At 31.8% G+C, this 24,752-nt stretch overlaps 1 protein-coding gene and 1 pseudogene across 1 annotated transcript in view; both read left to right on the top strand.

Moving 5' to 3' along the window:
• Positions 1-19,515, top strand: part of LOC111619781 (probable actin-related protein 2/3 complex subunit 2) — a 56,377-nt gene extending 36,862 nt beyond the window's left edge. Inside the window, exons 8-10 of the mRNA XM_023361593.1 lie at positions 9,186-9,286; positions 18,907-19,007; positions 19,200-19,515. Coding sequence (XP_023217361.1) covers positions 9,186-9,286; positions 18,907-19,007; positions 19,200-19,224 — 227 coding nt within the window. The 3' untranslated portion in view covers positions 19,225-19,515. The remainder of the gene's footprint in view (positions 1-9,185; positions 9,287-18,906; positions 19,008-19,199) is intronic.
• On the top strand, positions 10,760-14,020 carry LOC111619783 (annotated as a pseudogene).
• Positions 19,516-24,752: the final 5,237 nt, after the last annotated feature.

The following is a 24,752-nucleotide window of genomic DNA, read 5'->3' as shown; positions in this document are numbered from 1 at the left end:
TGCCACATATCATTAGCTATGTGTTGTAAGTGATGTTTCAGAGAAATTGCAGGTAACTTCTTGTAGGTGAGTTTTGAAGACAATGTGTAGGCTGACTTGGCCTACTTGTTGGCCAATTCATTACCTTCGTGGCCCTTGTGAGCTGGGATCCAAGTAAACTGTAGGTTACAGTTTCTTCCCAGGTTTTGAGCAGCCTTTATGACTTCAGCAGCTAGAACAGATGATTTCTTTTGGTAGTTTAAAATGTGAAGGGCCACTTTACTGTTCATAAAGATGTTAATGTTACCCTTATAATATGTATGATGATTGTCTATGTGTTGGATTGCCTTGCAAATGGCCCATAGCTCGGCCTGAACAATGGTACAGTAGGCCAACAACTTAAGGTATGCCTGGTATGTCTTGTGACCATTCTTATGGAGGATAACAATACCAGACCCTGTCCCGTGTTTGCTCTTTGAGCCATCAGTACATACATACCAGTTAGTGCAATTGTGCATGGTTTTATCAAAGTTCATGTTTTCTTTGTAATTGTTCATGTTACTTGGGTGTTGTTGGAATTTGTTCTTTGCAGGGATTCTGTCCAAATTAGAGTCTTTGATTTGATTTACAAGATCCAGGAAGCCTTCTGGAAGACCACTGTTAGCAATATAACACTGTATTTTATTATCTGTCTAGTTATTAAAGTCGGTCTTAATGAGGGACCAGTACCAAGCCATGTAGTTTCCTTGGATGTATATGGGAGTTATCCTGGCCATGACGAGGAGGGCATTAGTGGCTGCCATCCTATAGGCTTTACATATTTTAATTGCAAAGCTTCTCTGTAAGGAGAGGAGTTTATGTCGTACATGGGTGTTTTTTAGCGCCTCATACCAAACAGGTATAGCATAGAGAATAGCTGGTTTAATTGCTGCCTTGTAGATAAGGTGGCAGTTGGTTGGGTTTATTCCCCAGTAGTTTCCAGTAGTCCATGTAAGTAGGTTGCTTTTCCATTGATCTTCTGTTGTAGAGTATTAATGTGATGATGCCAATTGAGCCATTCGTCGAAGTATGTTTTAATCGGCCTTGTTTATTTTTCTGTGTGAGTACAAGTGCCGTGCATTTCTCAAAGATGATGGGAAGCTTATGTGTCTTGCTCCATTTATAGATAGTTTTTAGGGATTCATTAGTGACTTCAGTCAGATGGTCACAGTTTTTGTTAGCTACAATGAGGAGGAGATCATCTGCGTATGCCTGGATTGTTACATCATCATTGTGTGGGAAGGAGCACAGAAGATCGTTGAAGGTCAGGTTCCATAGGCCAGGCCCTCACCGAGATCCCTGCGGGCAGCCCCGGTTTATTAACCTCCTAACTGAGAGAGTATTTGTAGCGATTATCGCCTGCCTTTTCGAGAAATAACTTTGAAGAGAAATAACAATGATGATGGCAATAATTCTGATAGCAAAAAGGAATATAATGATACCCAAGCTATGAGCTGGATCCATATTATATTAACAGAATATTTTGAGAGATTGAGGACTACATTTTTATTTATAGATGTCAAAGGCTTCCTTCATATATTTAGTGGTAATGACAGATAAATATTTGTAAATTATAATCAAAGTATTTAAGGAAATAAACAATGTGTGGATGAATGGGTACACCTGGCCTATCAAAAGTCATTTTGTGTAAATGGTATATAGGTGCCAAGATTATTTTTATCCTGTAATTAAAGATAATTTTGTTGTTAAAAAATAAAATTTTACACAAAATATGTGTTGTTTATGTAGTTTACTTAATATATTAGTTCTTGTATTGTATTTTCATGGAATGAGTGGCATGCCGGTTTATCCAGGGAGACCATGAAATCAGATATTTCTGTATGGTAAAAGCAAGGTATGTTGATTTAAGTGAGGTTATAGATCTCTCTCTAGAGGGTTCATTAAAAAATAAACAAGTTTTTATTCTAAAACTGTGAAACTGTCAACATTACATCAAAAACTAGGATTATATGTTTAATTTTTTAATTTTGGCTTCTTTCTAACCACATAAAATACTCATGGAATTCCAAAAGTGCTTTTTTAATGTATTTTATTGTTATTTGATTCAAAAATGTAAAAATAAACATTAAATTTAAGAAGCTCCCTGTAAATTATCTCAGCTTACCCTGATTAAAATCTGTTTTGTGTGAAATTTGAGAGGAAAGTGTTATTTTTAAGGTCTGGTAGATGGTTACTGTAATCCACACCCACTGAGTACTGTACTACCACTATTTCTACTACTAATGTCAATAAATCGTTAATTGTTTTATTGTTTGAAAACTCTTCCTGATTATAAGCCAGTCAAATTACAATTTTGTTATTTTATTCTACTGGAAGAGTGCTTTCTTTAACATTTAATTAACAACTAGTTCTGTTAGATCTGATTAATTTTATATTTTAACCGGCATCCTGGTCTTCCCCATTTTTATGCTGCATGATGGTCATTCTATGAAAGTACAGTATTAAGAATAGTATGCTATGTGCTAGAAAATCAGAGAGAGCATTTACTAAATATTTGTGCCTGGCTTTGTTACTTTCAGACAAGAACTTAATCACTTACAATTTTTGTATGAAAAACATTCATAAAAGAAAATAAGTTATCTTTAGTATTTCTCAGAAACCCAAGAATTTTTTCAAGACATAAACAAGTTACCTGAAAAGAGGAAAACATTTATAAACTATGGATAATATGTAGGGGATTAATCAATTAGGCTTGAGTATAACAAATTGATTTCTTTCTAGAAAATCTGACATTATTTTTTAATTAGTCTAATAATTTTCTTCAATGGACAACCAAGCAACATAAATACTAATGGAGTCCTGCAGCAGGTTCAAAGGCAATTAACAGCAATATGTAAATGATTGGCAGCTCATCAGGCTGGAACTGTATGCCATACAGGAATCTGATAATAATCAAGAGACTTTTCAAATGTACAACATATGAGAAAAATATAAAGGAAAGTCATAAAGAAATGTTCTCTATATGTCAAACATTTTTCATTAAAAATAAAATGTTTTATATTGTAAATCCAGAAATTCCCACAAGGATTTAACTCTTTAAGAGGAAGACTGGCTCTGTTGAGTAGTGTTGCCACCTTTTGAAAATTGCTGACCCGGACAGCAGGTCAGGTTTGTTCAAACAGAAGTTCCTGACGCATGCGCAATGTCATTTTACAATGTGAAGAATAATGTGCATGGTGGTTCTAAATCAGTTACAGTTAGGGACTAGGGACTTGCATAGGAGTAACCTAAATTAAGAAAGAACAGGTACAGATGACTTAGCTCTATTGGATATTGGAGAGACGTGTACAATCATACGATCGTATATGCAAAATACAAAAAAAAAAAAAAGGTCAACAGGTTGCGTGCCACACGTTGGTGTAAACAGACTAACTAACATGGCAGAATTGCAAATGAGTTTCAGTGAGTGTGAGTTTTTTCACTGTTAAAATAATGTAAACTTGTAAAAATATTTGCAAGAACTTTGTTTCATTGTAATTTCACAATTTCTACGAAATTCCTGGACAAAATTAATAGTTTACCCAGACAGTGAGTCAATTACCGGACTGTTCGGGTGAAAACTGGATGGGTGGTAACACTACTGTTGAGTTTGCAACTAAAGCAACTCAAATGTGAAGTAGTTAGAAGAGATGATCTAAGCTTACAAGAGAATAGATAATAGTTGTTGTAAAGACTGCAATAAGATGTTCTGTGTTTAGTCTATCATATAATGCATGATTGTTTGAAATTTCAGAAAATGTATGTTCAGAATAAACCTTTAACAATGAAGTTATGGGGTCTCTTGCAACATCTTGAAAAAGAAGACCTACTGAATAGGATTGTTATTGGGGATGAATTGTGCTTGCACCTTATCAACCCAAATCAATGCATGCTTTAATTCAATAGAAACATTCCAGTTCAGTCAACAAGCAAAGAGTTTAAGGTTATGCTATTAGCAGGTTAGGTTATGCTTATTGTGTTTTAAGACTTGTTCAAGTAGGACTCCCAGATCATTTTTAGAAGCAAGTGTAAAATGTGAATAATGCATCTTGCTATGAAATTCTGTTTAAACTTCAGAAAGCAATTTGCAGAAAACAGGCATACTGACAATAAGATTATTGCTTTTGCATGATGATGATAGATTACAACACATGAAACTCTGGAGAGAATTCAAGAACTGAAGTGAGCTCCTTGAACATGTCTTACAATCCTAGCTTTTTCCCAACTGATTATCTGTGGTTTTTAAAAAAAAAAAAATCATTGAAAACTACACACTTTTTCTATGATGTAGAGCTGAAAATGATATGCAGAAGTGACTGAAACGATGGACAAAATAATTCTGTACTGTGGTCCTAGTAAATATATATTCTCAATACTTTATTAATCTTGAGGGACTAATAAAATAATAGGGCAAATGTATTAATATTGGAGGGTATCCCTGAGAAAATGTTTTGTCCAAATTTTATATCTCACTTGTTTCATTTTTAACAATAATTTGTGATTTGTTTTTTAATTTTTTCTTATCTATGAATATAAAAATGAAATTCTTTTTGGTTTAAATAGATACTAAACTGGCCTTTTTGTATGTTTCCAGCAATTTCAATATAATGAACAAGGCTGAAAACATTTGTTTTCAGCCTTGTTAATGGACCAGCATCAGGCTTTCTGTTGAAGATTTTATAGCTGAACTTTACAATTTTTCTTTTCTTTCACTATTTTTCTTCAAAAGTTTGGCTATAAAATCTTCAATAAAAAACCTTATGCTGGCCCTGAAAGAGGCAGAAACAGTTGTTTTACGTATATATCAAAATTACTGGAAATATGTGTAAAGGACAGTTTAATATTTACAGTATTTATACAAAAGTTCCAGATGGAATAAGTTTTTATGTTCTTGTTGGTTTTCACTGTGTACAAATCTTTATTCTTAAACTGATCTGAACAAAAGTTTGTATGGGTATTACTTAGACTCTAAAATCAATACTAAGCTATACACTACCCTAAAATATTGATTTTTGGGTAGTATATATGTTACCACTAAAGCTCGAAAGTCGTTAATGTGTACATTACCTAGCTAATATGCAGATTAACTAAGGTGATCCGTTAAAGTTGTGAAAATTGTTCCATTTCTCAAATTACCCAGATAATATGCAGCGTATCTAGGTAATCTGCACATTACCTACTAGACACTCGGTAAAGTGAAAATAAGATCTTTGCCACAAATAAATGTACCACAAATAGGTGTGCTAGTCACAAAAACCAATTGCTATGAAATTCAAAGTGTCACCAATCTTTAGACTGCACTAATAAGTAAGCACAATTGGTTAATGTTACCTATGGTGAGTAAAATGGCGGCTCATCTCTGATTCCAGCAAAGAGAAGAAAGGACGCATGTTCAAACCTAACCTAACCTATTCTAATAATTTGGTTGGTAATAATTATGGTAATTTATTAGAATAGGTTAGGTTAGGTTAGGTTAGGTTAGAATGTGCGTCCCCACTGTTTCCTTTCTTCTCTTTGCTGGAATCAGAGACGAGCTGCCATTTTACTCACCATAGGTAACATTAAGTGCACAATTATATCATGCGATCACCAGAAAAAGTATGATAACTTTATTATTTTTCATCTCTGGTCCAAAAGTAGGGGATCGTTGAAGTCGTCTCGGTCCCCTCAATTCAGATAGATACTCAAAGTCCTGAAATTCCATAGGTGGTTATCTATATCAGTGTTTTTCAACCTGTGGGTCGCAAAGCCTTACATGGGGGATTGCGGGTAAAAGAAAAAGACAAGTGTTTGTAGGTCCTACACTACAATAAACAAAACTACAATTTCAGTGAGAAGGCTTTGCGTTTTTATTTTAAAGTACAACTGGTTTTTCGATCGATATTTAGGTCTCAACAGAAAGAAAATTAAATACGTAGTTTTTAAAATCACTGATATAGTTTTAATATGGCCCCGGGGAGTCGCCAGAATTTTTTTAACTTGTAAAGGGGTCGCGTATTCAAGAAGGTTGAAAAACACTGATCTATATAATAATTTCCCTAATTGTATTAATATTTTAAACTGTTTGATTTTTTTTTGTACGTTTTTTAATTGGTTGATGATTGATTCTATCAAGTAATTTGTTGATTGTTTGAACTTGATTCTTTAGATATCGAAAATTAAATAAAGAACATTATATTAATTTAAACGTACAGAAACGCTGCTGTTGTTCCAGCAAAGATGTTATTTTCACTTTACCGAATGCCTAGTAGGTAATTTGCAAATTACCTAGATAATCTGCACTTTACGTAGGTAATTTGAGAAATAGAACAATTTTAGCAACTTTAACGGATCACCCTAGTTAATCTGCAGATTAGCTAAGTAATGTACACATTAACGACTTTCGAGCTTTAGCGGTAACAGATACATACAACTTGCTGCAGTTACATGTAGGTAGTGTCATCTGTTGACGAAAAAAATGTTAAAAAATAAATTTATACAAAAAAAGAATATAATTTAAAAACCAAATATTATATTCACTTAATTACTGTGACAATGATATACCCTAGAACAGCGATTCCCAACCTGTGGTACGCGTACCCCTAGGGGTATGCGATAGGTTGTTTGGGGGTACAGAAAAAAGTTAGTTATTATGGCAGAAAAAATAATATATTATGTATCACAAACTAATAGTATTAAAAAATTATTAGTCAAAAAATGTTCCTTGCAACAATCACAACTTTATTATGTATTTTTTTATTTAGTTTTTTTTCTTTAATTTAAAGTAACAATATATAAAATTAACAATACGGGTACTCACTAAATTTCTTAAATGAGGGGTACAATCTAGAGATATGACATGTCACAGGGTACGCTAATGAAAAAAGGTTGGGAACCACTGCCCTAGAACATTATTAGAATTTAGAAAATATTCCGGAATGAAAATACCTGAATTATTAAATGTGGAAAATCAAATACTTATATAGTTTTCACAGTGTAACACTTCATTCTTAAGATGCAATGACATATGTAAGGAATTATGGTAGATTCAACCTTTTTATAGCCTTCACATATATTCCATTTTGACCTGACATTAAGGATGAACTTTTAACTGGACAATGTCTCTTTGATCACCACAGTTTGACAGTACAAGTATTCAAACAAGAGCTCATAAAATTAATTAATATGATAACAAAATGTTCAATATATGGTGAAGCATGCTGTTGGATGTATTCAGTTGAATGGCAAAAAAACATTAAAGAGGGATACCACATGCACGTATGTTGGTTTGGCTTAAAGAAAAAGTTTACTCAACTCAAATTGATAACATAATTTCAGCAGAGATTTCAAATGCTGAAAATTATTCTATTTTGTTTCACATTGTAAAAAAGAACATGATTCATTTTCTATGTGGGCAAATTAATCTAAGTTTACCTTATATGAAAGATGGAAAGTACAGTGGAACCTCGGTATACGACCTTAATCTGTTCCTGATGTTTGGACTTATACCGAATAGGATGTATACTGAACCAACCTTTCCCATAAGAAGTAATGTAAAAATGAGTAATCCGTTCTCATGTTTAAAAAAAATGGCTGGTTTGAGACACCTCGCTTTCCTGGCTAGTTCCTGCTTGATTACTCATGAGATCAGCATGTATCTTTTTAGCTTTCTCGCAACTAAATGGTTGTGATACGCTGTCTCTAGCACACTGTTTTTCAGCTATCTAAAGCAAAAGCAATTTCTTAACATGGTTTAATGTCTTTGATCTCTGTTTAGAAATTGTTTTAACCCGTTTCGCAACGTTAGCAGATTTAATAATGTCGTCATTTTTTGCGAATGTCGATATCGTCATTCTCGGAATACGGTATGCAACAGTTAAAATCTCGAACACTCGTGCCACCTTCATATTTCTCAAAATCTCTTTTTTCAGTTCCATTGTGATTCTAGTCATTTTTATTTTATTTTCTGTTGCTTTTCATTTGCCTTTTTGCACTTCATGATTAATAAAAATAATAAAATTTTACTTACAAATTAAAATCGGAAGAAATTTAACAAAGTTATAAGCTGTGGCACCGCGAACGTCTAGTCCGGTCTAGTATACCGATAGCGCTACTTGTTCATAGATGGCGCGTATAATTGAATTAAGTTGTATACCGAACGAAAGTCGTATACCGAGCAAAATTTGTTTCGTCCAAACAGGACGTATTCCGAATTTGACATATTCTAAAGCAGACGTATACCGAGGTACCACTGTATATCAAGAAATATCCTTGCAAATTTAAAGCAGAAACTCAAACTGGAGACAATGGCTACTTCCTGTACAGAAGTCAAGAACCAGAAGATGAGGATTTTCCACAACAATGAGAGTGAAAACTAACAGTGTGTATACAGAGATAGAAGTGAACAACAAATGGAGGGTTCTCTCCCCACTTCTGCTTTCAAAAATGATTCAATAGAGACACTATATCATTACTGGAAATGGTAGCACATAGCATTCACATACATGGAGTCAAAAGTGCCAATACTTGAAAACTATATAAGTAATATAGTTTTTAATATATAATAATATATATTCGATATAATATAAATTTATTATAGGTTATTATAGGTGAAAATTATCTTTTTATTTTTTTACTTTTACTATTAAAGTCAAATTGTTACATCAAAGGAATCAGATATTTTTGTTTTTGAAAAGTATTTTCATAAAATAATTATTTTGTGTGTTAAATTTTACTCTTATAATGCTGGCAATGTCGAATGCATAAGCTGATAAGTTATATTGATAGTGATCAAAATTATTTTTCCTAATGTTCTGGAATCAGCAAATTTTCAGAGAGCAGTAAATATGACCATTTTATTCATGTAGCTTGCATATACATAAATAAAATAATTTAGAGAAATAACTCAAAGTATGTAGAGGGTGTTTCAGAAGAAGATAATGATAATGCACAAAGGATAGCCAGATTCAGCAGGAAAAAATAGCATAGAAAATAATATTAATATTGAAATAAAGTTTGAGCAAGTAGTAGAGCATGCACTTTCTCAATTTTTTTTTTTTACCCAAATTGGAATGACATAATATACCAATTTTAATAATACATTAATGTAAGTAGTTTAATTTAAATTATAAATTCAAAAATAAACTAATATTATCTTTAATCAATAAGTATTTTTATTCTCATTTCAGTTTTATTTCCACGTCACACAAACAAACAAGCTAGAGACAATACAATTAATCTGATTCATATGTTCCGTGATTATCTTCATTATCATATCAAATGTTCAAAGGTATGTAATTTTATATATTAATAGGATTATATAATTGAAACATTGTTATTCATAAAAAGTTATTCATCTCTTAATCACAGACTTCTGTGATAAGACTATTAGGCATGCAAATATCAGTTATGAATTAATACATCATGTCTTAACAAGAATTTGCACACACTGTTTATTATTGTGAGCCTTTTCCAATTTTTATATATATGCACTGATAATTCTCATACTTATTTATTAGGTAATGTTCTGTGTATGATAGCAACATAAAATATAAAGGCAATCCTCACTTTTGGATAAAATGCATTTTTAAAAATATGTAATAAGTTTAATGTGCATGAAAGTTGAAAATTGAACAATAGAATTTCATGTTATAAAGGAGTCCATTTCCATAGAATTAAAAAGTTATAAAATCTTTCTGTAAAATAGAGAAGTTTTATATTTTTGATAGTGAATGTGTTACAATGCATAAAACCTCATTTAGAATATTAAAACCTTGGATTAAAGAAATAGTAGCTAATAAAACTTAACTTTTACAAAGACCAATGTTACTGAAACAAAAATTGAAAATGTCACTGCATGATGACTTGAAATTTTTTCAGCTGTGAATGTAAGACATACTAAATATGATATAAGAAGTGATTTAGGGATATTATATTAGAAAAAGATAAGAGACACAACTGTCTACTGGCATTATGGAAAAAAGTTTATTTCACAAGTATTTTCAACAATCCTCTTCAGGCAATATTGTTCATAGAGAAAACAACATTAAATTCAAGAAATAGAACACAAAACTAACAATTTTTTAAATTGTTTCTCGCACATATGCATGAAACTTAAATTACATATATAAAAAAATTATTATATAATTTTGTAAATTTTTAAAATAAAATATAATATATTGTCAAATGTAACTGTGTATCTATGTTCCTACAACATATCTCCATGTATGTCCTATACATGGAGAAAGTGCTTATAGACCCGGGGTGGCCAAGCTCTTTGATAGTTCGAGCCATTTTACAAAATTTGAAATTTTTCGCGAGCCGCAATTAAATACTTATTAAAAAGGTATGCAAAAAATTCCAGATTACAAATTATATCCGTAGCAAGAGTGATACAAATTGTTTCCTCCAGAGCACAATGTCAACTGTCCATTGCAATGACAGTTTACAAATTCAAATTTGGTCTGGAGTCGGTCGATAACGAACGATTATGCCACTGTTTATGTTCGTCCGCGCAGTTTTCGATGAGTTATATCATTCTTAACTTGGACGGAAATGAAATTTGTTACAACGTTGCACTTAGTCTTTTATAATTGTTGTTAATAATTTAAAAGACATTTTGAAACACATACGGAACAATAATAATTTAAAAAAATATAATAACACAAAAATGAAAAGGGAACTCGGGTACATTTATCGAGAGCCACAAATAATCCTTCAAAGAGATGGCTTGCGAGCCGCAGGTTGGCCACCCCTGTTATAGACACATGTCTATACATGCCTATAAGCAATTTCCAAGCATCATTTCAATTTATTTTATTTGTGAGCCATAATTTGTTTTTCTGCAATATTATTGTGTATTGTTAAATTTGTTAAATTTTTGGACATTAATAATGATGGCTGATGACAGCAAAAAATTCAGATTATTTAGTTGGTTTAAATAGAACTTGTTCTAGAATATTGTTTTTTTCAAAAATTGTTCCAGATTCCAAAAGTTCTGCTGAGATTCTTCTATAGAAGAATTTTGAAATTTAGTTTATATTGACAGCATTGCTGGAAACATAATGAAAGATCAGTTTATTATCAGTTCAAAGAAAAGATTGCACAAGTGTCAGTATGGATGGGCATCCAGCTCCATGAAGGAAGAGCTGATGCCCATCCACAACTGATGGCAACATTGAATTGAGCATGCACATGAACTGATTCTGTTGGATAGATGAGTGACAGTGGATGATGTAGCAAATCATTTGCAAATTAGCCGTGGCTCTACCTATGCAGTAATCCATGACAGACTTGGGTTTTGAAACATTTGTGAGGTGGGTACCAAAATAACTCATAAAAGAGCACAAACGGAAGCATTTGGATAACTGTGAATAACATTTGGTCAATACTGTAAAGAAAGTGAAAGTTTCTTGTTGAAACTTTTGCTTTCAACAAGAAACAAAGAAGTTGAAAGAACTATTACTGGTGATGAGACATCGATTCATCACTATAAGTCTAAGAGTAAATGGCAGAGTAAGGAATAGAAATCTCTTTAATCATCAAGAAAGAAAAAGTTCAAAGGTAAACCATCAGCTGAAAAATTGATGCTTACAGTTTTCTGGGATTCTCAAGGGCCAGTGTTGGAACATTATTCAGGAAAAAGGTTCTACAACCAATACTGCTCATTATAGTGAGATGCTCACTGAAGAGCCTCTCATTAAAATGCAGAGGATCTTGATCCAAGGGAATTGCCTGTCAATGCATGCTAATACACTGCTGCACACACTGTCAACATTTTCCAAAAACTTCCTTTTGAAGTGGTGGAGCATCCTCCCTATAGTCCTGATCTCACTCACTCAGAGTATCACCTGTTTGGTCTCCTGAAAGAAGCCTTACAAGGACAGAGATTCACATTTGAAGAGGCAAAAACTGTGCATTCAAGACAGGCAAAGACTGTGCATTCATGACTCTCAGCTCATGACAGCTGAAAAACATGTTTTAATGATGGAATACAAAAACTTATTGACAGATGGACAAAGCTGGGCAATTATGTCAAAAACAGTCTATTTGTCTTTTCTGAAAATTGATTAAACTAAATTCTACAGCCAGAGTACAGATAATTTTTCATTCACCCTCATATTGAAGAGCAAACTGTGAAAATTGTACATTACCTATGCTTTATCCATTTGTCATTCATTGAAATCAAGAATCAATGGCTACTTGTATATATATTGAAATTTTTCTAATGTGCATTTGATAAATTACGAGGCGTGTTTTTAAAGTAAGTACCGTTTTAATATAACGCCGCTGGAGCACTGCAGTTGGCACTTAGTGCATGCGTGCTGTGTACCTACATCTGTTGGGAAGCCACAAACTCCATTACAGAGCCAGTCAACTGTGTTTACTGTTGTTTGCGTGTTATTGAAATGCCGCCGCTCATTGAGAATCCCACCGACTGTGAAGTGCGCGCCATTATTCGTTTTCTCAGTGCTAAAGGCTCAAAAGTGGCTGAAATTCATCGCCAAATCAGTGAAGTTTATGGTGAAAGCATTATGAGTGATGGAATAGTATGAAAATGGGTTAGGACCTTTAGTAATGGCCTCACAAACATTCATGATGAGGAACGAAGGGGGCGACCTTCAGTCATTATTGATGATTTGATTGAAAAAGTGGACTGTAGAGTGAAAGAAAACAGACGATTCACGATTTCATCTTTATCTAAAGAGTTTCCTGCAGTTTCAAGAAGTGTTCTCTATGAAATTCTGACCAGACGATTAAATTATCGGAAGTTGTGTTCCCGTTGGGTGCCGAAAATGTTGACGGAGGAGCACAAAACCAAACGTTTGGCCAGTGCATTGACTTTTCTTGAGCACTACAGTGACGAGGGAGATGATTTTTTAAGCTGTATTGTTACAGGCGATGAAACGTGGGTAGCCTACGTTACACCGGAATCGAAGCAACAATCCATGGAATGGCGACATTCATCATCTCCAAGGAAAGTCAAGTTCAAGCAAACAATTTCTGCTCAGAAAATCATGTGCACGGTGTTTTGGGACAGATACAGAGTGTTGCTTGTTGATTTTTTGCCTCATGGTGAAACGATCAATTCAGCTGCATACTGTGAGACTTTAAAAAAACTTTTATGCGCTACCCACTCTTTGCTTGTCATGCACTGCAGACCATTACAGAGGACATGCTACACTGCATATGGGAAGAATTTGATTACAGTGTAGATGTGTGTTGTGTGACTATGAGTGCACATATTGAAGGATTGTGATTAATGCATAAAATTTTGGGACAATTGCCGCTGCTTATGCTGTAAGGTGTGCCTATATAAGATAATAAATAGATTTATTATTATTTTTAAAACTGCACCATTCATTTATAAACACCCTGTATTGTTTTGTATTCTTTATCAAGTAATATAATATCTGGCTTAGAATTATCTTGTCAGTGATACATGTTGTATTCTCTAAAACTATATTTGTGGTTTAGATTTCTAATAAGGATTTGTTTAAGAAGGAACTTGTAGTGTTTTGATAAAAGTTGAAACTTTGTAATATGATTAAAGAATTTAACTATACGGTGCATTCTCATTCTGTAATATCACTTGCATTTGCCATCAATAATTATTATTTTTTAAAATGTATTTTCTGAAATTTTCTTGATTTTATTTTGAATTGTAATAATTGTTTTAAAAAATAAATCTCTCTAGTTAATAGCATGCTAATGCTATTCCTAATAAGATGTAGACTGCTGAAACAGTAATTTTTTCCTGATAATTCTTGTGTCTTGCAGTTTCGATGTTTTGTTTAAATTTAATTTGATTGTCTCTACTATGAAGATGAGTAAAATATTACTTTGCAATTTGTGGAAATACTCAATTTTGTAACTTAAAGAATATTATTATGCAAACAAATTCTTACAGTATATTTGTTGTGAATAATTCTTATGTTATGAAATGAGAAAAGTTAAATTTTAATAGAAAATTTTGGGTGATGTCTATATTTATAATTTATTTTTCTTTTCATTCAAAAATCATTTTAACCCAGGTATGTCCAAACAGTTTTTTTAATAATTAAAAACAATTATAGTATATCTGATGTAAAATCATTTATTGAACACATTTTTGTATTAGCAAATAAAAATTTTATTTTTTAATGTGTTATTTTCAGGTGTCCTGTATATAGGATGCTTAAATTTACTACAACGCAATAACAACACTAATTACTGCTGACAAAATCTTTGATTGACATTTGTTTTGTGAAACTTTATGCCTTAGTTTGAAATATGATTTTTCAAGGCTTTAGAATGCTTTCACAATATTGTCATTTTCCTGTGTACCTAAAATAAAGATTTTGTTTCATGTGTTTTGTGGATTTGCTATATTTTATTCTTTTTTTTTCCTCTCCACATTCCCAGACAAAAGGAGGATCTGTATAAGACACATCTCAATCTCATAGAAAAACAAAATGATAGAAATTAATAGTTTTTTCATCCTAGTATTTGTTTATGCTTTAAATATATTTTGACAATATACTTTCAAAACTTGCACAGAATTTAGTCAAACTTTTCACAAACATAATGTACATTTTGACATAACTCATTAAAGTTAAATAAAATACAAATAATGTGTACTTTGCTGAAGATAGCATTTTACAAGCATATGAATATTTTAGTGTTCACGTTGCTGTTTCATACTCTGCTTGATGTCATTACAGTAGAACCCATTGAAAAAGTTTCCATGTAAGAAGTCTAAATTTTCCAGTCTCAGCATTTACACCATAAGATGTGTGTTAAAATTTCCGGCATAACAAGATTTCCTGTATAAGAAATTCCAAAATATCGGTCCCATACTTTACCCATTTAAGAAGTTTCTGTTAGAGAGAAATTGTAATCTTTTTCCTCACCATAACTTTATTAAAATTTTACTGTTTTTATAAAAGGATAAAGTAACTCCAGATGCTCACCATATTGTCTTATTTTTTGACCATTCTCCCTATCTGGTGCTGTCTATTAACTGTTGACATTTCATTTCAACACCAGACACTTAAACACCTGCTAAAGTCAGTGTATTTTACTATTCTACTATGTTACACTATGGTATGTTATATTAGCTTGATATTGAAATAAAACAATAAAATTTGTTTTTACAATTCCTGCATAAGAAGTTTTTCTGCCTGTGAAGTCTTTTTTAGAGGTCATTCAAAACCTTCTTAATAGGGTTTTACTGTACAATCATCTCAAACTACTGTATAGATCTTTTAACATTTAGGAGCTCAGTATGGAGCATTCTCATTTTTCAACAGAGTAGTTTTCAGCTACAAGTTGTTTTTGGAAAGAGTTGATGGCTTGTGATTTGACTTGTCGTTATAAAGAATTTTAAACAAGTTTGATTGGGTCAAACAAAATAAGAGGATTTGGTTGGCCAATTGTTCATCATATATCTTTATTTTCAAGATATTCATTCACAAACTTTATAAGAATGGGCATTATCATAATAAACCAATCTAGATCAACATCACAAAAGTTACAATTGAAGTTCTAGGATCTTATCTTAATTCCTGTTCTCTGTCAAGCTGTTAATCAAAAGCATGTAAAAAGATATAACATCAGCTATAATGCCACCTTATATTATTATCTTCATCTCAAACTATCCCTTTTCATTATATTAAAGAAATAGTTTTAGGTGCCAACTTCTCTCCATACAAAGTCAAACTAGCTACCACAGTTAATAAATTAAACACTATATTTTTAACATTTTGACAAAGCATTTTTGACTTAGACTATTAGTATACTAGGATGAAATAAGAATGCCAGCATGGAATAGGAAAGATGGGTAGAGAAAACAATCAAGGAAAGGCAGACTATGATATCAGTAGATGGTGTTGAAGAATAAAGAGAAGCTGCCAGATAGTGTGATGAAGTCCTTGTTGCTGCTGTTTAGATGTGTTATATGATTGTTATTAGATTTCACACTTTTCTGTTATATTGGCAAGAGAAGGATGGAAGATAGGTATGATGACTTTGGCTAACTGCTTAGTTACCAGTTTCAGAAAGTTAGCAAATATCATCCAAACACAGAGATGATAGCTCTTCATATTATTTTGTTTTTGGCCAGAATAATATACACACTGACTATAGCATTTGCAGTGTCACTAAATCACAAATTACAGAGTACTTTTCTCTAATTTTAAAATTGTTCTTAATTTGCCTCTTCTACATGGCTTACAGAATTGTGTTTTCTCTCAAAATTTTATGGATTTGTTTTGATGAAACTTTGCCATTTTCCGTTAATTGTGATGAGGAATCCAAAATTATTATTAAAAATAGGGGTCCATGACTTTATTTTGAGATAAGATAGGGTCAAAGTAACAATGTTCACACTTCCTGGCATGATTGAGTTCACTTAACTGAATTTAGAGGGCAAAAATAAAAAATCAACATGTGTGTGTCTAATGGAAAATTTGCATAAAAATGATCAAAACATGGCAACAAAGCAAGTGCAAGATCCTATCCATGCCTGGGAGGTCTAAGGATTGCACTTTTTGGCTCTGCTTCAATTCTATCACAATATGACAGTCATGATATATATCTATCTCTAGTTGGATAGGGATGAGATTAATTCAGACATAAACAATGTGTTTTCCTAACAAAAATTTACTTTGTGAAGTCTTTACTAATCTTCCTGTTGTCAAGACAAGCTCCAAGAAAAATTTTAGGCTCTCATGAGTCTATTTTTCTTTGCTATTGAGATGATTTGCTTGTCACTTTCAGCTGTCAATTAACCTTTGATGTCCACGTTAGTGCATATCCCTCTCTCTTGAAACTATCATCATAGTCTTGAAATAATTTTCAGACATTCATAAATCTGATAATGTTTGCTTTTAACCAGCTTCCATCCTACAAATAGGTATTATGATTGTCACTCAAGTGGCATCATGAATACACTTGGAACAAAAGTATTTAACTATAGCAGTTGCAGTGTCACTAAAATTGCTTTTAAAGTATCATTAATTAGCTTAAGTAGTACTGTATGTTGCATCATATCTTATGTACAGTACAATGTTTTACTAGGCAATGAAATATTACACATTCTGTAGGCATATTATTTTTTAATTTAATAAATCAAGCTTTAGTTTAAAATTATTGAAAAATGTAACGTTGTTAATTTGTATACACTTTATTACTTGATAAATCTTTCTACAGAAATGCTGCTCATTCCTTTTACATATAGAGTACAAGGAAAATATTTTTTGGAAAAATAAAAAGAATTTTAGTGTTATTAGTGGCAACAGTCCATTTACATTTACTCATACACTATTTGAATTATATTAATTATTATTCATAAGTAAATATTACTTAGTAGTAATAGTAAATAAAGGTATAATTATAAAATTAAATAACTATAATTAGAGAAATTTATATTGATAATATAAAATTGTATAAATTGGAAAATTCAAAAATATATAATACTTTTTATAAATGTGTTTTGATTTAGTTGAATTGACTTTTCTAAAGTTTATATCATCTTTCATGTTTAAATTTTTAGTTCAAAAAGCTTGGTTGGCCATTAGTAGTTAGCAGACAGCATTGTGCAGTTTCAGAAAATAGTTGAAACGAGGCTATATATAAATTTTACTGTTAAATTAATATTTTAATAATTATTTTTAAAAATGTTTATTTGGAAATGACATAAAATGACTTGCAAACTCATTTCAGTTTTGTTTTTGAAGTTTTTTTAAGCTATGTAAATTTATTTTCTCATTAACTTTATCAGTATAATTAATTATCTTATAAAAGAACAATAATCTGAACATTCAATTTATGACATAATAGATTTAGAATAATAATAAATTAATCTTATAAAAATATTTTTAAGAATTTGATTCATCTGTTTAAAATTTAGCATTCTAATATGTTTTAGTAGTATATTTTTATGATAAATGCGTTTATTCCAATCGAACATAACTAATAAAGAATTATTTTTGTTAAAATAATCACTTCCACTTCTGCCACTCACTTTGTACATTGTACCCTTCCATTTAAAATTTATGTAACAGAAAATGCTATAGTATTTATCATGAAGTTGAACTGTCTCAATTTAATTTTTTCTCCCACCTACTGACTGGCTGCTTCTACAATCAAGTTAATTTTAATTTATGAGTAAATGTTAGTGAACTTAAAATTGTAGTATAAATTCAAAATTTAAATGAATAAAAAGAATGATCTTTATTTCTTTATTATTATCATAAAAATTGTTATGCAAATTTTGAATTTTAAATTCAGAAATTTGTGTTTGTTTATAATACAACAATTACAAATCATAAATTCTCATATTTTTAATAGCTTTGAAGTAAATATTTTAATTATAAATTATAGTAAAATATTTGTCACAAAGGTTTTTGTTTTTTGGAAAATAGCATTTCTGATTCAAATATTTTAATGTTAGAATTTGGGACAATTATAAAAAAAATTGAAATTGTTTTCGTTTATTAACAGCAGTAAAATTATTCTATTTTTTTAGTTTTGTTTTTAGGGAATTTATGGGATATAATATTAATATTTAATTGTTAAAGCACAATAAGTTTTTGTGTCTTTTGTAGAAGTATCTATTAGGAAAATAGTTTTTTGAATACTCTGTGATTCATAAATTTATCAAGAATGAGTGAATAAAAACAAAATTTAAACTCAAGTATACAGTAATTACTTTTTATTGAGCTCCGAATATTTTGGTAGTTTGTCAGTCTTTATAATTAATTCTAGAAAATATTTTAAATATTAACTGATAAATTGCCTTATAATAACTTTATAGCAAATAGTATAAACATATAATAAATTTTCTAATATGAATAATGAAAAAATGGTAATGTAGAAATTTTAATCCCTTGGAACTTAATTAAAAGGCAATTTTAAAACTCTTTCCAGGCTTATATTCACTCTCGGATGAGGGCTAAGACATCGGATTTTTTGAAAGTTTTAAACAGAGCCCGACCGGAGCCAAAAACAATAGAGAAAAAGACAATAACGTAAGTACATTTTTATTTACGTAATAGTCTACATCAAATTTAATCAGCGACATCACGAGGTCGACATGTAATTACAGCTATGCTATTTTTGTTTTATTTATTTATGATGCATTTCAAAACAGTTAGGTTGAATTGTTTTGTTATAATAAGTGCTCGAGCACGTATTTATGATTTTCCTTTTTCCCCTTATAGAGGAAGGACATTTATAAGAAATTGAAAGAATTTAACGAGTTGTGGAAATTACAGTTAACAATTGTAAAGAACAATTCTTACGGATTTGTAAAGTAAATAAGAAACGAAAAAGAGGGAACAATTTTGTAAATTTATTATTTCTCTATACGATATTGTTATATAATTATTATTATTATTCATCCGTCATGTTATTTCTGTGCGAAATTTAAAACTGTCAAATTTCATCTCGGATCAATTTGATTATAATTGTTTACTAGAGAAAGTCTTGTATCTTTCAGAAAGAATCAAATAAACGTTATATTTAGCGTTTGGGTAATATTTTGTCAAGAGATTTCGCGTTTCTCCCTCCTTGCGTCATTCATTTTCACGCGAAATGCTATCGAAAATTTATTATCGTTCGCGTCGAAGGTCGTCGGTCGATTGGCACTCGGCCAAAACACGTAGACGTACTACATCCCTACGTAATTCGGAACGTTTGACGTAACAACGCCTTTCTCCACCCTTCGATCGACCGTGTAAAATTTTCAAATCTTTTATCGAAAAAATGTCGGCCTGTGATTTACACACGACACTTTTAAAATAACTGGTGTGGCCCGTTGTAGTGTTATCGATCGAAGTTCGTCGATACTGCATCATGTGACTCGTTACCTGTCCACCCTAGAGACCGAGAAGGGGTTTATTTTCTACTCGGAAATTGAAAACGACAGATACGTTATTGTTTGTTTTACGTTCGTATGGCGTTTACATTTTATCGAGTCGAATAATAATTATGAAATATGCATTTCATCATAATTTATAATTATATAGCCTATATGATTCAGTCTTTTAATTGCTAGTATGTGGCGTTCTATTCGGCGATAATATTTTTGAATAAATAAATCGATTATTTGGAAATCTAGGTCAATGTGATATAAAAGGTTGTTTAATTATGTAAATTGTAATATTTTTTAAGTGAAGATGAAGATATATTTAAAAAAAAACGAATCTGTTGATACTAACGGCGAAAAAATCTCAATCTTTCTTCAATATTGTAAATCAGTTAATTCAGCTTCATTATCGAATTGTATAAAAATACTTAATAGGCTAAATTAATATAAAATTAATTGTTATTTTCTTTCAAAAAGCAGTATATTGATCTTCGATTTTAATAATAAAATGTCAGAGTTCTAAATTCAGTTTTAATTATATTTTATTTAACAAAGAATCTTTATTAAATCGCTTGTATGGGTGTGTGTGTGTGTATATATATATATATGTTTGTATTCGTATCAACATGTCAGTACAGCAGGAAGTTTATTTTGAAAATGTTTCGATCAATAAGAATCAATTCAGAAACCTCTAACGATTTATGTTTTTATCACGAATAATAATCGATAAAATTTATATTTAGTATAAATGTAGATTGAAAATACTTCTCACTCTTAAAGTCACATTTAAATACATATTAGTATTTACTATAAACATTTTTTAATTATAAAAGTCACTGTGATTTAAACTAGGTCACTCGCAATAGTTTAAAAATAAATATATAATATAATAGATAATAGGATCTTCGAAAAGGCGTTTACTTGCAATTATGCATTCGGACGATTTTGTGTTGAATATATTACAAATTCTAAATACAAGAAAACTATAGAATATGTCTATTTCGATAATACTGCGGGTTCCAGACCACCGCATATACGATAATTGGAACTACTTAGGACCAACAAAAGTCCAATTTTGTTTTTTAAACCTAATAGAAAAATAGTTTTAATGTTTCTTAATTAATATCTACGACCTTAACCTCGCCAATATTTCATTTGTATTCGTAATAATAATAATACGCCAGCAGCTCCGCAAGAGGACGTTCCCCCTGAGCATCTGTCAGTCACGTCCAAAACATCGACGGAATAACTTTTTCCACTATTATAAACGGTTTTTCGACACGGTTTGTGAAGATACAAGTATTCTCCTTCTAGTTTATTATTATATCGATTAATTATTAAATTGGTGTTTAAAAATTACGAATTTGCACGATAACTAAATTATTGAATGAAATTGCAAGTAATGAGGCGTTCAAAAAAAATCACCCAAAGTACAGCTACTTATTCCTTGTATGTTAGTTTTAATCTTGAAGATTAAATGATGATAAATCCATTTAGCCCAAATGACTTTTGTTTACAGGTAGTTGTGGAATGAACACGTCTCAAGAAAAATGCACTCTTCATAAAAATTTTTTGTTTGTTAAAATAACCCCTTTTAAGCTGAATTCCGCAGTTTTCCTACTTATTCCGTCGATTAAGTCTTAGCTAAAATGTTGAATTTACGAAGAAAACATTTGTCTTTCTAAATAATTATAATTGCCATATGTTCACCGCTGTAAAGTGATTACTACTTTCCCGGCTGTTACACAGAGGGAAAGTATGGCGATACGGTAAAAATTGACACTCTTCAGACTTTTACATTTTTTGACTGAGGACACCTTGATTCGTCGAGAAATGCAAAATAAAAAAATCGCGGGTAATTTATGTATGGATGTATGTGCGCGTGGCACGATTTTGTTCACCCTGTTTGGGGCTTAATAACTCCTGTTTTTTTTTGGTCGAAAATTTTAAAATTTTGCAGGGATCTTTCCGCCCCATGGGAACTAAGAGAGCCTCTTTTACTAAGCCCATTATTGATTCGGCCAGGCCCACAATGGGTCAGTCAGGAGGTGAGAGACGGGGCCGGACATATCCGGACGGACCACCCCCGAAAAATTTTATATTATAGTTAAATATTAGGTACTTATGGGTTAAGAGGACGCCAGTCGGAAATAGCGATCAAAGTCACGATTTTGAATGAAAATAACAATAGACTAGTAAATTTAAATCTAAAAAAAATTTACTGGTAAGGTTAGGATGGTTGTAGATATCACCTGTTTGCCATATTTGCCGCATACACTACAAAACAATTTGCATATTCAAGTGGTTTTTTATTAGAATTTGTGAAATTTTGTTATATCTTTATAAATCGTAATTTATTGTTTGATTTAACAATTGTATTAAATTTGACAAATAAAAAATTGCATTATTCGGAAAAAAAAAAAACGCTATTTCCGACTGGTGTCCTCTTAACCCATAAGTACCAAATAGTATATTATTATTATAGTTTTTAGTAAAATATGATAACAGATGGCGCCATAGAATGTTGCCGGGAAAGTTGAGCAACTCTGAATTTTCGTCTTAAAGGGAGTCTCAGCCTTTTTTCAATTGCCAATCACTCGTTTAAGTGCATAATACCATTATGCCTAAAATGTAATAGTAAAAATGAAATCCCAAAACCCTTAAGAGCAAGATAAACGCCGAAAATAATAAACACAGATATAATTTGAAAGCATTCTATTGATAAAACGAACGCCTGGAAACATCATACATTTGTATTTTTGATATTGGCAGAATGCTCAAATGCATAATGATCGGCGAAAAAGCATTCCGGTTTAAAAACTTCCAATTCGTTACAATTCATGCCGGAATTTTTCAACTGAATTATTCAATTACCGATGCTTTAAGTTATTGATATGTCGCACCTGTCCATCGACGTCTCAGTGTATACTATTCGATTATATTAAATAGTCTTACACGCACATTGGAGTGACACCTGCTCATGCATATCTTGTTTTGGATACGTATAATGTTTATACCAATCGACGTGGATCGGTAAAATGCATTTAATTTAAATTCGTATGACGAAGCAAAATCCAGTGGGTAACAGATGTAATCTGAGTTGTGTTTCCCAACAGTAGTTTTCACAATTGATTTTTCTTCATCTATTATGAATGATTTCATCGATATATCATGGCCCATCGATGGATTGAAATACTGATTATGCGAGAAACTTTAGCTAGTCATAAAGAATTCCTTCCGCAATCAACTGATATATTATTTTCCAACGTTGCACGGATGTTCGCGTCGAATTATGATATATGTATATACAGTATATATTAATTACTCATTCTCGATTACCAGTTTGTTTCCATTTAACTTCGGGATTGCCTTCTGTGGAAGAGTAGGTCCTGGGGCCATATTCTGGTCATGGCTGATTGGCTAATCATTTGGATTAGCCAATCAGCGACCGGCTTGCGAGAGACCAGAGACCAGAAACAGTGACCAGAATACGGCCCCTGTGTGTGTGTTGGGACATTTATATTTCGCTAAAACTCAGGATCTGGAAAAGAGATTCTTGAATTTTTCGAAAGAAGACTTATAATAAATAAAGAGTAGATGTTCAGAGCTCTGTATAGAAAGAATTATTGGGCAGTTCTCAATAACAATAGCTACAACAGAAGTGTCAAATTTCACATTGACAGCTAAATTTTGAAGTAAAATTTTTTCGAAAATCGAAACCAATGTGTATACCAAAATTTTGTTGAAATATGTCCAATAGTTCTTTCTACGGAGGTTTGAAAACCTACTACCTCCTATATTTTCAATATTTGGATCTTGTTGAAAATGTATTAATAAACTTACTAATTCCGAGTTTAAATTCTTAAAAATAATGTGTAAATGCAAGTTATGAAATAACTGTTCTATTGGATTAATAAAAATATTCTATCTTTATATTAATAAAGAGGTGCGTGTCAAAAAGTTTTGCATGCAATAATCCATATGGTTTATCAATAATTCGATACGAACGTGTTTTGTGATTCATGGGGTTTCTGCTAATCGTATAGAAACATTAATAAATGACGTCTATTGTCATCCTCGCAGCTTTATCGGCCGTTAATTCTTATATGCATCCGTTATTAAATCTTACATGTTCTTTCCACGGTATTGTTAGCTCTGCTTCGATTAAAATTACCAAGTTTGTTTTAACTATAATCTTCAAGTATTACGTTAGGTTAGACAGGAACCTCCCTGAAGGATCGAGGGGCACTTCCAGTATGCCCTGGAAACAGATGCTTGTAACTCTTGACTTGCGCGTAAGGGGTTTTCCGTAAATTACGACCGCATTTTTCTTGAAATTTTTACTCCCTCTTCCCTCTCCTCCCCTCTTCGGACGTCCAACAAAACTCGACCCCCTTTAAAACCACTTTATGAATGGTGGATACCATAAGTAGAAACGAGACATACAAGAAATTTTGAAATAAAGATGATAAAGTTTTACAGTTGATGCATTTAATTAAATAAACAGACGTCCACTGAAGCTCAACTCTCCCCTTCCCCTTGTCCGATTTGTCATACGCTCATCTTTCTATGGAAACACGAATCACTACTGATCAAAAGTAATTCCGATAAACAGTTGGTGTCTGCTAGGAGTTTGTGAACTACAAATTATTATTGAAGTTTAAGTACTACATTGTACTGTCATTCAGCGGCGTGTGGTGGCATTATATGATAGGGAAGCTGTACCGACCCTGGATAGAATCACTGGAAGTGTTATACGTTATTTTGGTGTGTGGCATCCACCAGCTAAACCGCGTGAGGTTGGTGTTCTGTAAAGCGCATGCGCGAATGCGTATAATCTGGCTGCTTTACACAATTCAAATATTTTCGCCGTGGAAGCTGTCCCGTATTCCACAATTCAGCGCTT

Source organism: Centruroides sculpturatus, unplaced genomic scaffold (genome assembly GCF_000671375.1).
Source record: "Centruroides sculpturatus isolate CEXI.00-Female unplaced genomic scaffold, Cexi_2.0 scaffold201, whole genome shotgun sequence".
NCBI classification, from domain to species: Eukaryota; Metazoa; Arthropoda; class Arachnida; order Scorpiones; family Buthidae; genus Centruroides; species Centruroides sculpturatus.
Note: the sequence above shows the minus strand (reverse complement) of the source record. Positions and strands in the feature narration are given on the sequence as shown.